This window comes from Rutidosis leptorrhynchoides, chromosome 1 (genome assembly GCF_046630445.1).
Source record: "Rutidosis leptorrhynchoides isolate AG116_Rl617_1_P2 chromosome 1, CSIRO_AGI_Rlap_v1, whole genome shotgun sequence".
NCBI lineage: Eukaryota > Viridiplantae > Streptophyta > Magnoliopsida > Asterales > Asteraceae > Rutidosis > Rutidosis leptorrhynchoides.
In genome coordinates this window covers 632482815-632494912 of record NC_092333.1, presented here as the reverse complement: position 1 = coordinate 632494912, position 12098 = coordinate 632482815, and the positions used below count along the sequence as shown (strand labels likewise).

The window sequence follows — 12098 nt, the reverse complement described above, 5'->3', positions numbered from 1 at the left end:
GTCAGGCTAGGGTTTACAACAATATTTCATTCATTCAGTTCATCATTGTATTTGTTTTGGTTAAAGAGATAAACTCTTCGTTTGTGGTTTCTTTGGTTATAATCTGAAAAGTTTAATGGTTTGTGTTGATTTTCTGGATCATTCACTTGTTTGTTCATGGTATCAGAGCGATTGCTCGATACGTGTTGGTTCGATTGATTCTTTTTAGGGTTTCGTGAAATTGGTGTTCGCACGATCAAATTAGGGTTTATTTGGGATCTCTAGTCTCAATTGAATATGTGTTTGTGGTTTGTCTTATCGGGCTAGATCGGAGGACGTGGTTCTTGTGGTTTAGGGTTTGTAATTCAAACCCTAATTGGTGTTTCTGGTTTGTTCTTGAATATTATTCAAGTAGTTGCTTCCGCTAGCATCTTTAAAGAAGATTAAGGAGGAGTACTTTGTAAGGATATTTCTTCCTACCCGTGGTTTGTAGCAAGTTCCTACACGTAGGAGTTTCTGTGCTTACAGGAATCAACTGCCCCTACGTGTTATACTTGGCCTATAGCTAGGACAATCTTCTTGTATTTGCTATCTGTTATCTGTTTGCTATCTGTTATCTGATTGTTATCTGCTATCTTTTTGTTAATTTTCTGTCAAAATGAGTGTTAGTGGTGATTCTGTAACCATGATAAGTAAATTGGATTTTGATGATCTACTCTACCTTCATGCTAGTAACATCAGCAGTACACCTTTAATAAATTTCAAACTTAAAGGAACAGAGAATTATAAATCTTGAGCATGCACAATGGAATTAGCTTTACAAACTAAAAATAAGATAGACTTTATAAAAGGTACAATTGAAAAAGATGAAGAAGATGAAGTTTTAGCAGGTCAATGGGAAAGGTGTAATGATGTTGTCCTTTCTTGGATTTTAGGCCGTGTTTCTGATGAATTGTATTATGGTCAAATATATACTAAATATGCTTCCGTTGTTTGGGATGAGTTAAAAGAAACATATGATAAAGTTGATGGCTCTATGATGTTTAATTTGGAACAAAAAATTGCACAATTAACACAAAATGGTACTCCTGTAACAGATTATTATCACAAACTTAACTCTCTGTAAGACCCAAATTATTATTGTACAGCAGTGTAAATATGGTACATAGAGTGTGGGTATCATTATGTAGTTAAACAGAAGTCAGAAACTGCCCAGACCCTTGTGCGCGCCGCACAAGGTTAAGTGTGCGCGCCACGCACTAGCCCTGTGCACAGATTTCTGCCTTTTAAATTAAAGTTAAATGAAGGGCATTCTTTTCCTTTCACATGAGGCCGGGTTTAGGTCATTATTGGCCAGTTTTGTGGTGGTTGAAACACATTCAGCACAACCACCAACATCATCTTCTCTCCCATTCAATTTTAGAGTGAGAAACCCATTAAGAGAGAGAGAGAGAGCGCTCAAATCAAGGAGGAAGAAGTTGATTTCGGGCCAAAACGCGAGTATTAAAGTTGTTCATCTAATCACTAGCTACGTTGTGATTGTGGTGGTAAGCCCTAATCTTGATTACCTTATTTAAATTTGTTTAAGGGTTAAGGTTTGGGTTAGTGATGAACATAAAACCCATTATTGGTGATTTTGAGATTCTTGGGTAAGATTGAGTCATGAAGACTCAATAGTAACTAACCTAGGGTTTCAAAGTGATAATTGAGGTTATTGAGTCTTAATTGGTTAGTTATTTACTAGCACACCTAGTTATCAAATGAATGGGTGTTATTTGGGTTAGTGGATAACCCGAAATGAGTGTGTTGACCTTAAATGGACGGTTTTGGTATAAATGGGTCATTTAATGCATTTAAGTCATTAAATGCACATGAGAGAATGGTTGATGCTTAGTCCAACTAGTTTGTGTATTGATTGAGTACTTAATGTATTAGGTACTTTGCTTTGAAGCTTGCAGAAGTATAAATCCGTCACCGAAGCGTTAAGGTGAGTGGAATAATTATGTATGTATGTATATGATTTATTTGCTTGTGGGGTATGGATTTAAAGTTCGATGTTGACGATGCCATACCACTGTTTGTTTGTTAGTTGAGGGTTTAAAGTTCGATGTTGACGATACCTCATATGTATGGATTTAAAGTTCGATGTTGACGAAGCCATACCACTATTGTAGTGGCATCCGATGAGGGCTTAAAGTTCGATGTTGACGATACCTCGTATGTGTGGGTTTTAAGTTCGATGTTGACGATACCACATTAATTGGGACGGATGGGATTAAAGTTCGATGTTGACGATACCATTCATAGGGCTAGCCTTGGAATTTGAATACTAATGGATGTTGTGAACATCAATGTTTGTGTATTGTGGTGTAGCATATTATATTTCTTGTGTTATATGCTATTGTTATACTAGCTTGTGTTATCGAGGATTTTAGCGTTATACTTTATGATGGTATGCTAATTATAATGCTAGTATGTATGCGGAATTGGTGTAAGTGATTGCAAGTAAGTGAGTTACATATGTATATGTATAATTATTGCATTCACTAAGCGTTTTACTTACCCTCTCGTTGTTTACCTTTTTATAGGCTCCGGCATGGACAAGGGAAAGGGTATTGGTTCGGACTAGTGATCCTGCTTGTGTTGTTAAGAGACGCTTTTGGGACGTTTAGCTTTTGAAGTTTGACCAAGATTTGGGTAGTTTAACCCCCAAACACCATGCTCAAAGTGTAGTTTGGAATTTAAACTAATGTGGTCGAAACTTATATTTTGTACGAAACTCGTAATTCGGCATATGTGGGCCTGGTTTCGTAAAACTTGTTTTATTATTGAAACATGTTAGTTTTAACTATTATAATGTATCGTGAAAAGCGTTTCGTCTAAAAGTGTCAGGAAGTGGGAGATCTTTAAACAAAAATTGGACTTTTTGGACAGCAGGCAGCCAGGCCTTGTGCGTGCCGCGCACTACACTGTGTATAAAAAAATAAAAAATTTTGCTTATTCAGTTGGATAACGGGTTGGGTTGTTATAAGTGGTATCAAAGCATGGTCTAAGGGATTTAGGCGACTTGAGATAGGTGCCTAGACTTAGACTTTATTGTGTATGCATTTTATGCGGGACTTGTAGGAGACGGGTCGGACCGGGATTGGCTAGTGCTTAGGCTTATGTGAACTAACCTTGCACTAATTGTTTTGTGTTGTATTTGCAATCATCAAGTGAGATAGACGTTGTACTAGCAAGTTAATACGACGTGCTCGCGTAGCAATGATTAGCTACCATTGTTACGGGTTCAAATCATGTCAAACAAGCAATGTATGACGATTGTTGAGTAAGATGGGGCAGTGAGGTGTATATGTATATGTGTCATCTCTCTTCGTTCGTTGTTTAACCTATTCCATTTTATAGAATGAATATGAGAAACGGATACGACACTAATGATGGAGGCCCGAGCGAGGACTCTGAATTCACGGCCAAGGTTGAGGCCATCATTAAAAAGCAAAGAGCGAAATTTCTGGAGGATGTCCGCAAGGTTTTCCAAGAATCAGTTGATGGGCAAGTAACCGAGTTAATCAATGAGCGAATGAATAACACAATCTAAGAGGCATTAGAAGCTAGAAACATTTATCCTCGGGGCGAAGGGGGTGATGGTAATGGTGGACATGGAAGGCGAGACTTCCATTACAAAAATTTCAAGGATGTTCAACCCCCTATGTTTAATGTGGTAAGGGATCCGTTGAAGAGTACATGTTGGATCTCCGACATCGAGGGGGCTTTCCGTACCGCAGAATGTCCTCCCAAAAAGAAGACGAGGTACGGTTCTAGTATGTTGCGTGAAGAGGCTAAGTTGTGGTGGGACGATAAAATTCAATTATATGGTGAAGAGCAATGAATGAGCTTGTCGTGGGAAAAGTTTAAAAGGGAATTCTTCAAGGAATACCGAACTCCTGCCGATCTTAGTAGAATCCGGGACGAGTTGCACAATTTGCGACAAGGTTTGATGGACTTGGTTACCCTCAAGTCTACCTTCTTGGCAAAGACTCGTTTTTGCCCGGAGTATGTTGGTGATGATCAAAAGTTGATGCAAGATTTCTATCGTACCATGAGCGATGAGTTGAAGGGTAAGATTAGTCGGGGGATGGCTAAGTCTTTTGATGAGTTATTTGAATTGGCTCGGGGCTTCGAACCGGAGGTTCCAAAAAGAAGCGATTTCTCTTTCTCTAAGAGGAAATTCGAAGGTTCGAGTCATTCGAACTTTTCTAACAAGAAAAACAAGAAGGGTTCCGAAAGTGTAAATAGCGTGAAGAAGGGTGGCTTCAGGAGTTTTATCCCTACTTACTACAATAATGGGGTACGAGGTCATTTGTCTCGAGATTGTACAAAGCCTTCTTCGACAAACAAGCTTACTTGCTTTAATTGCAACAAAGAAGGAAACCGAAAGTCGGAGTGTCCGACTTGAACACCTATCATGTTAAACGGCTAGAGAAGGTGGCAGGTACAACTATAGGACGAAATTACTTAATGACCAATAATGAGGCCAAGCAATCCAATGAAGTTGTCTCAGGTACTTTCATGGTTAACTCTAATCCAGCAAGGATGTTATTTGATAGCGGTGCAAGTTTGTCATTTGTGTCACCTCGATTTGTGTCTAAGCTTAACAAACCGCTAGCTAAGTTAAGTTATCCGGTAGAGGTTGAAATAGCGGATGGTAAGACGGTGCTAGGGGTTGATGTGTGTAATGATTGTAATGTTGTGTTTGGTACCGAAGCGTTTAAAATCGATCTTATCCCGATGACTTTCGGTGAATTTGATATTGTTGTGGGTATGGATTGGCTCGATCGTTATAGAGCCGATATTGCATGCCATGAAAAGTCTATTCGTGTAAAGACTCCAAGTGGGGGAGAGTTAATTATTCATGGCGAGAAACAAAGAATACTTGTGCCATTATGCACTTATGCACGGGCACGTCATTTTCTTACTAGTGGTGGCATGGCTTTTCTTGCCCATGTGGTTGATACTCCTGAAGAGCCACCATCCATTTGTGAAATTCCGGAGGTTAATGAATTTGAAGACGTTTTTCCGGATGAATTACCGTGTGTCCCGGCGGAAAGACAAGTTGAATTTCGCATCGAGTTGGTTCCGGGGGCTACTCCCATTACTAAAACTCCTTATCGTTTAGCACCAACAGAAATGCAAGAGTTGCTTGGAAAGGGTTTTATTCGACCGAGTGCTTCACCATGGGGCGCTCCGGTTTTATTCGTGAAGAAGAAGGATGGTAGTATGCGGATGTGCATCGATTATCGGGAGTTGAACAAGGTGACAATCAAAAATCGTTATCCGTCGCCTCGGATTGACGATTTGTTTGACCAATTCCAAGGTACGACGTATTTTCTAAAATTGACTAATTGTCCGGCTATCATCAAATGCGGGTCCGTGAGGAAGATATTGAGAAAACGGCTTTTCGAACGCGTTACAGGCATTTTGAGTTTGTAGTTATGCCTTTTGGTCTTATGAATGCACCGGCGGCATTCATGGATCTTATGAACCGAGTGTGCCAACCTATGTTGGACAAGTCGGTAATTGTGTTCATTGACGACATACTTGTTTATTCTAAGAGTATGAAGGAACATGAACTCCATTTGCATGAAGTGTTGAGGACATTGCGGAAGGAGAAGTTGTATGCTAAACTCTCCAAGTGTGAATTTTGGCTAAGGGAGGTTCAATTCCTTGGCCATATTGTGAACAAAGAAGGTATTCAAGAAAATTCGGGGAAGATAGAGACGGTAAAAAGTTGGGAACGACCGACTACACCTACGGAAATTTGAAGTTTTCTCGGATTGGCCGGTTATTATTGTCGGTTTATCCAAGACTTTTCTAAGATTGCTTCTCCGTTAACGAAGTTGACAAGAAAGAACGCGAGATTTAATTGGGAAAACGAGCAAGAAATTGCTTTTCAATTGTTAAAAGAGAAGTTATGTCAAGCTCCGGTGTTAGTGTTGCCGGAAGGTGTAGAAGACACGACGGTTTATTGTGATGCATCTTTAAATGGGATCGGTTGTGTTCTAATGCAAAGAGGTAAAGTCATCGCTTACGCCACTCGACAATTAAAGGAACACGAAAAGAGATACCGACTCATAATCTTGAATTGGCGGCGGTGGTTCATGCGTTTAAAATTTGGTGCCACTACTTATATGGTGTCAAGTGTACGATTTATTCGGATCATAAAAGTTTGAAACATCTTTTTGACCAACGAGATTTGAATTATCGACAACGTAGGTGGATGGATGTGGTGAAAGATTACGATTGTGAGATACTTTACCATCCGGGTAAGGCGAATGTTGTCTCGGATGCGTTGAGTTGGAAGAGTCAACATCCGGCGATACGAGTAGGATCGTTACGCATGATTATTACTAACGATTTTCTTGTAAAGCTTGGTGAGATTCAAATTGAAGCTTTTGTTAACAACAAGCATGAAGAACGAATTGTGGGGCAAACGGAGTCCATTACCTTAGGCCCGCATTGTTTGTTGTCCTTTCAAGGAAGAGTGTGGGTGCCTAGAATGGGAGATTTCCGACGAGTGTTACTTGATGAGGCACATAAGTCAAAGTATTCAATTCATCCGGGCGCGACAAAAATGTATTTTGATTTGAAGAAAGAGTATTGGGGCCGGGCATGAAACGTGATGTTGTAAAGTATGTTGAACAATGTGTCACGTGTTTGCAAGTTAAGGCCGAGCACCAAAAGCCGTATGGTAAGTTACAACCATTGGAAGTCCCGAAATGGAAATGGGAGCACATTACCATTGATTTCATTACCAAGTTACCAAAGAAGACGAGAACCCAATTTGATACAATTTGGGTGATAGTTGATCGATTGACGAAAAGTGCTTTGTTCCTTCCCATTCGGAAAACGATATCGTCGGAGACTTTGTCAAAGTTGTTTATCAAGGAGGTGATATCGAGACATGGGGTTCCTATATCTATTATTTCGGATCGAGATACTCGTTTCACTTCCCGGTTTTGGAATAAGTTTCATGAAGATATGGGTACACAATTGAGAATGAGCACGGCGTACCATCCTCAAACGGACGGTCAAACCGAACGTACGAATCAAACATTGGAGGATATGTTACGGGCATGCATTATCGATTTCGGTGGTATTTGGGATGAGCTCTTGCCTTTGGTGGAATTTTCGTACAACAATAGTTATCATACTAGTATTGGAATTCCACCTTATGAGATGCTTTATGGGTAAAGGTGTCGAACTCTGATTTGTTGGGGTGAAGTGGGACAAAGGGAAATCAGGAGTACCGATTTGGTGTTAGAGATGAATAGTAAGATTGAGATGATTCGGACTCATTTGAAAGCGGCTCAAGATAGGAAAAAATATTATGCCGATAAACGTAGGCGACTAATTGAGTTCCAAGAAGGTAACATGGTGATGCTTAAAATTTTCACCATGGAAGGGTGTTATTCGGTTTTGAAAACAGAGAAAGTTAGCTCCTCGATTTATTGGGCCATTTAAGATTTTAGCTCGTGTTGGTGAAGTTGCATATCGTTTGGAATTACCCGAAGAGCTTGCGGGGATCCATAATACATTTCATGTTTCCCATCTCCGTAAGTGTCTTGCGGATGATTCTTCATGGATGCCATTAGACGAAATTGAGCTAAACAACAAGTAAGATATGTTGAGGAGCCGATTGCTATACTCGATGAAAAGGTGAAAAGGTTGAGGAATAAGGAAGTGAGAACTTATAAAGTTCAATGGCGACGTAGTAAACGTTCCGAGTTTACTTGGGAGCCCGAAGAGTTTGTGTTAGTTTATCTTTCATCTTGTCATGCGGCTTGGATCGCGAGGACGCGCTTCGATACAAGTGGGGGAGAGTTGTAAGACCCAAATTATTATTGTACATCAGTGTAAATATGGTACATAGAGTGTGGGTATCATTGTGCAGTTAAATAGAAGTCAGAAACTGCCCAGACCCTTGTGCGCGCCGCACAAGGTTAAGTGTGCACGCCGCGCACTATCCCTGTGCACAGATTTCTGCTTTTTAAATTAAAGTTAAATGAAGGGCATTCTTGTCCTTTCACATGAGGCAAGGTTTAGGTCATTATTGGCCAGTTTTATGGTGGTTGAAACACATTCAACACAACCACCAAAATCATCTTCTCTCCCATTCAATTCTAGAGTGAGAAACCCATTAAGAGAGAGAGAGATCTCAAATCAAGGAGGAAGAAGTTGATTTCGGGCCAAAATGCGAGTATTAAAGTTGTTCATCTAATCACTAGCAATGTTGTGATTGTGGTGGTAAGCCCTAATCTTGATTACCTTATTTTAATTTGTTTAAGGGTTAGGGTTTGGGTTAGTGATGAACATAAAACCCATTATTGGTGATTTTGAGATTCTTGGGTAAGATTGAGTCATGAAGACTCAATAGTAACTAACCTAGGGTTTCAAAGTGATAATTGAGGTTATTGAGTCTTAATTGGTTAGTTATTTTCTAGCACACCTAGATATCAAATGAATGGGTGTTATTTGGGTTAGTGGATAACCCGAAATGAGTGTGTTGACCTTAAATGGACGGTTTTGGTATAAATGGGTCATTTAATGCATTTAAGTCATTAAATGCACATGAGAGAATGGTTGATGCTTAGTCCAACTAGTTTGTGTGTTGATTGAGTACTTAATGTATTATGTACTTTGCTTTGAAGCTTGCAGAAGTATAAATCCATCACCGAAGCGTTAAGGTGAGTGGAATAATTATGTATGTATGTATATGATTTATTTGCTTGTGGGGTATGGATTTAAAGTTCGATGTTGACGATGCCATACCACTATTTGTTTGTTAGTTGAGGGTTTAAAGTTCGATGTTGACGATACCTCATATGTATGGATTTAAAGTTCGATGTTGACGAAGCCATACCACTATTGTAGTGACATCCGATGAGGGTTTAAAGTTCGATGTTGACGATACCTCGTATGTGTGGGTTTTAAGTTCGATGTTGACGATACCACATTAATTAGGACGGATGGGATTAAAGTTCGATGTTGACGATACCATTCGTAGGGATAGCCTTGGAATTTGAATACTAATGGATGTTGTGAACATCAATGTTTATGTATTGTGGTGTAGCATATTATATTGCTTGTGTTATATGCTATTGTTATACTAGCTTGTGTTATCGGGGATTTTAGCGTTATACTTTATGATGGTATGCTAATTATAATGCTAGTATGTATGCGGAATTGGTGTAAGTGATTGCAAATAAGTGAGTTATATATGTATATGTATAATTATTGCATTCACTAAGCGTTTTGCTTACCCTCTCGTTGTTTACCTTTTTATAGGCTCCGGCGTGGACAAGGGAAAGGGTATTGGTTCGGACTAGTGATCCCGCTTGTGTTGTTAAGAGACGCTTTTGGGACGTTTAGCTTTTGAAGTTTGACCAAGATTTGGGTAGTTTAACCCCTAAACACCATGCTCAAAGTGTAGTTTGGATTTTAAACTAATGTGGTTGAAACTTATATTTTGTACGAAACTCGTAATTCGGCATATGTGGGCCTGGTTTCGTAAAACTTGTTTTATCATTGAAACGTGTTAGTTTTAACTATTATAATGTGTTGTGAAAAGCATTTCGTCTAAAAGTGTCGGAAAGGGGGAGATCTTTAAACAAAAATTGGACTTTTTGGACAGCGGGTTGCCAGGCCTTGTCACTGTGTATTAAAAAAAAGAATTTTTTTTTTTTTTTTTTTGCTTATTCAGTTGGATAACGGGTTGGGTTGTTACACTCTCTTTGAAAACAATATGATATTTTGTGTAAATTGCCATCTTGTGATTGTGTTGCTCAAAAGGAAAGAAAAGAACATTATAACCAGAGAAAATTAATGAAGTTCTTGATGGGACTGGATGATTCCTATCAGCCAGTAAGGACCACTATATTAACTAGTGATCCTTTACCATCTGTTAAAACTGCATTCTCTATTGTCTCTAGAGAAGAGTCACATAGAGGTGTTCAAGACAAGAAACCTGTTAGTGAGTCATCTACTTTCTTTGCTAATACTGGTAAACCTAGAATAGGAAACACAAGTTCTAATTCAAAAGTTGAGTGTAAAAAATGTGGTAGAATTGGTCATACAATTGAAAAATGTTATGAAATTGTTGGCTATCCTCTAAGAAACAATAACTTAAAGTGAACCAAGTGTGGCATGACTAATCACACTGTGGATAGATGCTTTGAGGTTGTTCGATATCCACCAAACTTTAAAAGGAAAATTTTCAATAATTCATCTTTTGTGTCTAATTCTAATTCTAGTAACAATGTAACAAATATTGGTGACAGCAAGTTTGGGTCTACTTCTCTCACTTTGTCAAATGAGCAGATTGCTAAGCTTGTTAGCTTTCTTGATGGAAAAAGTGCACCTGCACATTCATTTTCCAACATGACAGGTGAGTTTATGAATTTAAATGTATTCTTTAATGAAAATTTTAGTAAATTCTTTAAATCTCATAATATGAATGATAAAACCAATGTTAACTTTGGCTGGATAATAGACTCAGGTGATAAGCACCACATGACAAATTCTGATAAAGGTTTTGAATCTGTTTGTGATGATTCCAATCTAAATTTAAATGTTGGTCATCCCAATGGGACTAGAGCCAAGGCTAAAATGATTGGAAACTTAAGAATATCTGATAATGTAGTTCTTTATGATATGCTTGTTGTTCCTGAATATTTTGTGAAGTCTTTGGTCTCTATATTGTTTAGTCAGGGATAACAACTTATTTGTTGGATTTGATCCCTATGCTTGTTATATTCGGGAACTGGTCTCAAGGAAGACCATTGTGACTGGTAGTTTATGTGAAGGTCTTTATATCTTCAATAATGATTGTATTGGTGAGTGTAGTAAAACAAATCATAGTTTCAGTATGTTATCTAAGTCTGTTTGGCATTGCAGACTTGGTCATCCTGCAGACCAAGTCTTGGGTGTTTTAAGTAGTGATTTGCATTTTGCTAATGATAAAAATAATGATCCTTGTGATGTTTGTCATAAGGTTAAACAGACAACAGAACCATTCCCTCTTAGTGATCATAAAACCACAAATTTAGGTGAACTGGTTCACTTAGATGTGTGGGGTCCATACAGGGTCACTAGCAGAGATGGTTTTAGGTCAATTCTGACTGTTGTTGATGACTGTACAAGGGCTGTTTAGATTTTTTTTATTAAAGTCAAAAGATGAAGTCAGTTATTATGTTGAATTATTTTGTAAACAACTTGAAACTCAATTTAATAAAAAGGTTAAAGTCTTGAGAAGTGACAATGGTACTGAATTTATAAATGCTAAGATGAATTTGTTTACTTCAAGCAATGGTATAATTCACCAAACAAGTTGTGTACACACTCCACAACATAATGGAATTGTAGAAAGAAAACATAGACACTTGTTAAATGTGGCTAGATCTTTAATGTTTCAAGGGGGAGTTCCTCTTAGGTATTGGTCTGATTGTATATTAACTGCATCTTATTTGATTAACATGCTGTCATCATCTATTCTAAATGGAAAATGTCCCTTTGAGTTGGTGTATCATAAAAAGCCTAATCTTTCCCATTTAAGGGTGTTTGGTTGTCTTGCTTTTGCTAATGTGTTAAATAATCATGATAAGTTTTCTTCAGGATCTGAAAAATGTGCTTTAATAGGGTACTCAACTGTAAAGAAAGGGTACAAGTTATACAGTTTTGATAGTAAAATGGTATTGTTTTCAAGAGATGTGAAGTTTTATGAAAGTATATTTCCATTTAAAACAATGGAAACTTCTGTTGATGGTAATGAGTCAAATGATTTAAATCAAATAAGCTTTTTTGATATGTATGAAAATGATAACCTAAATACCCAAAGACCCAATGATGAAGGGGAAGATAACTTAAGTAGTGATGGCTCAGGAAGTAGTGTGCCAGGTAATTCTGGTTCTGCAGAACAAACTGGTAGTAAACAACCTGATGCAACATTACATGTTGAAGCAAGTCACCCTGAGGGCAAGTCGAAAAACACTTTAAATATTGGAGATATACCAGATCCTTCTTAAACCTTGAAAAGATCTCAAAGGAACATTATTCAGCCTAAG

At 38.2% G+C, this 12098-nt stretch overlaps 1 protein-coding gene across 1 annotated transcript; it reads left to right on the top strand.

Moving 5' to 3' along the window:
* Positions 1-784: 784 nt before the first annotated feature.
* On the top strand, positions 785-10170 carry LOC139848987 (uncharacterized). Its single transcript, XM_071838668.1, has 2 exons — positions 785-1069; positions 9829-10170. The coding sequence occupies exons 1-2, from the start codon at positions 785-787 to the stop codon at positions 10168-10170; spliced, it is 627 nt and encodes a 208-aa protein (XP_071694769.1).
* Positions 10171-12098: the final 1928 nt, after the last annotated feature.

Coding starts and splice junctions, on each gene's coding strand:
- LOC139848987 (XM_071838668.1), top strand. CDS start 785: ATGGAATTAGCTTTACAAACTAAAAATAAGATAGACTTTATAAAAGGT. Junction 1,070..9,828: donor TAACACAAAATGGTACTCCT/GTAACAGATTAT, acceptor GTTGCTCAAAAG/GAAAGAAAAGAACATTATAA.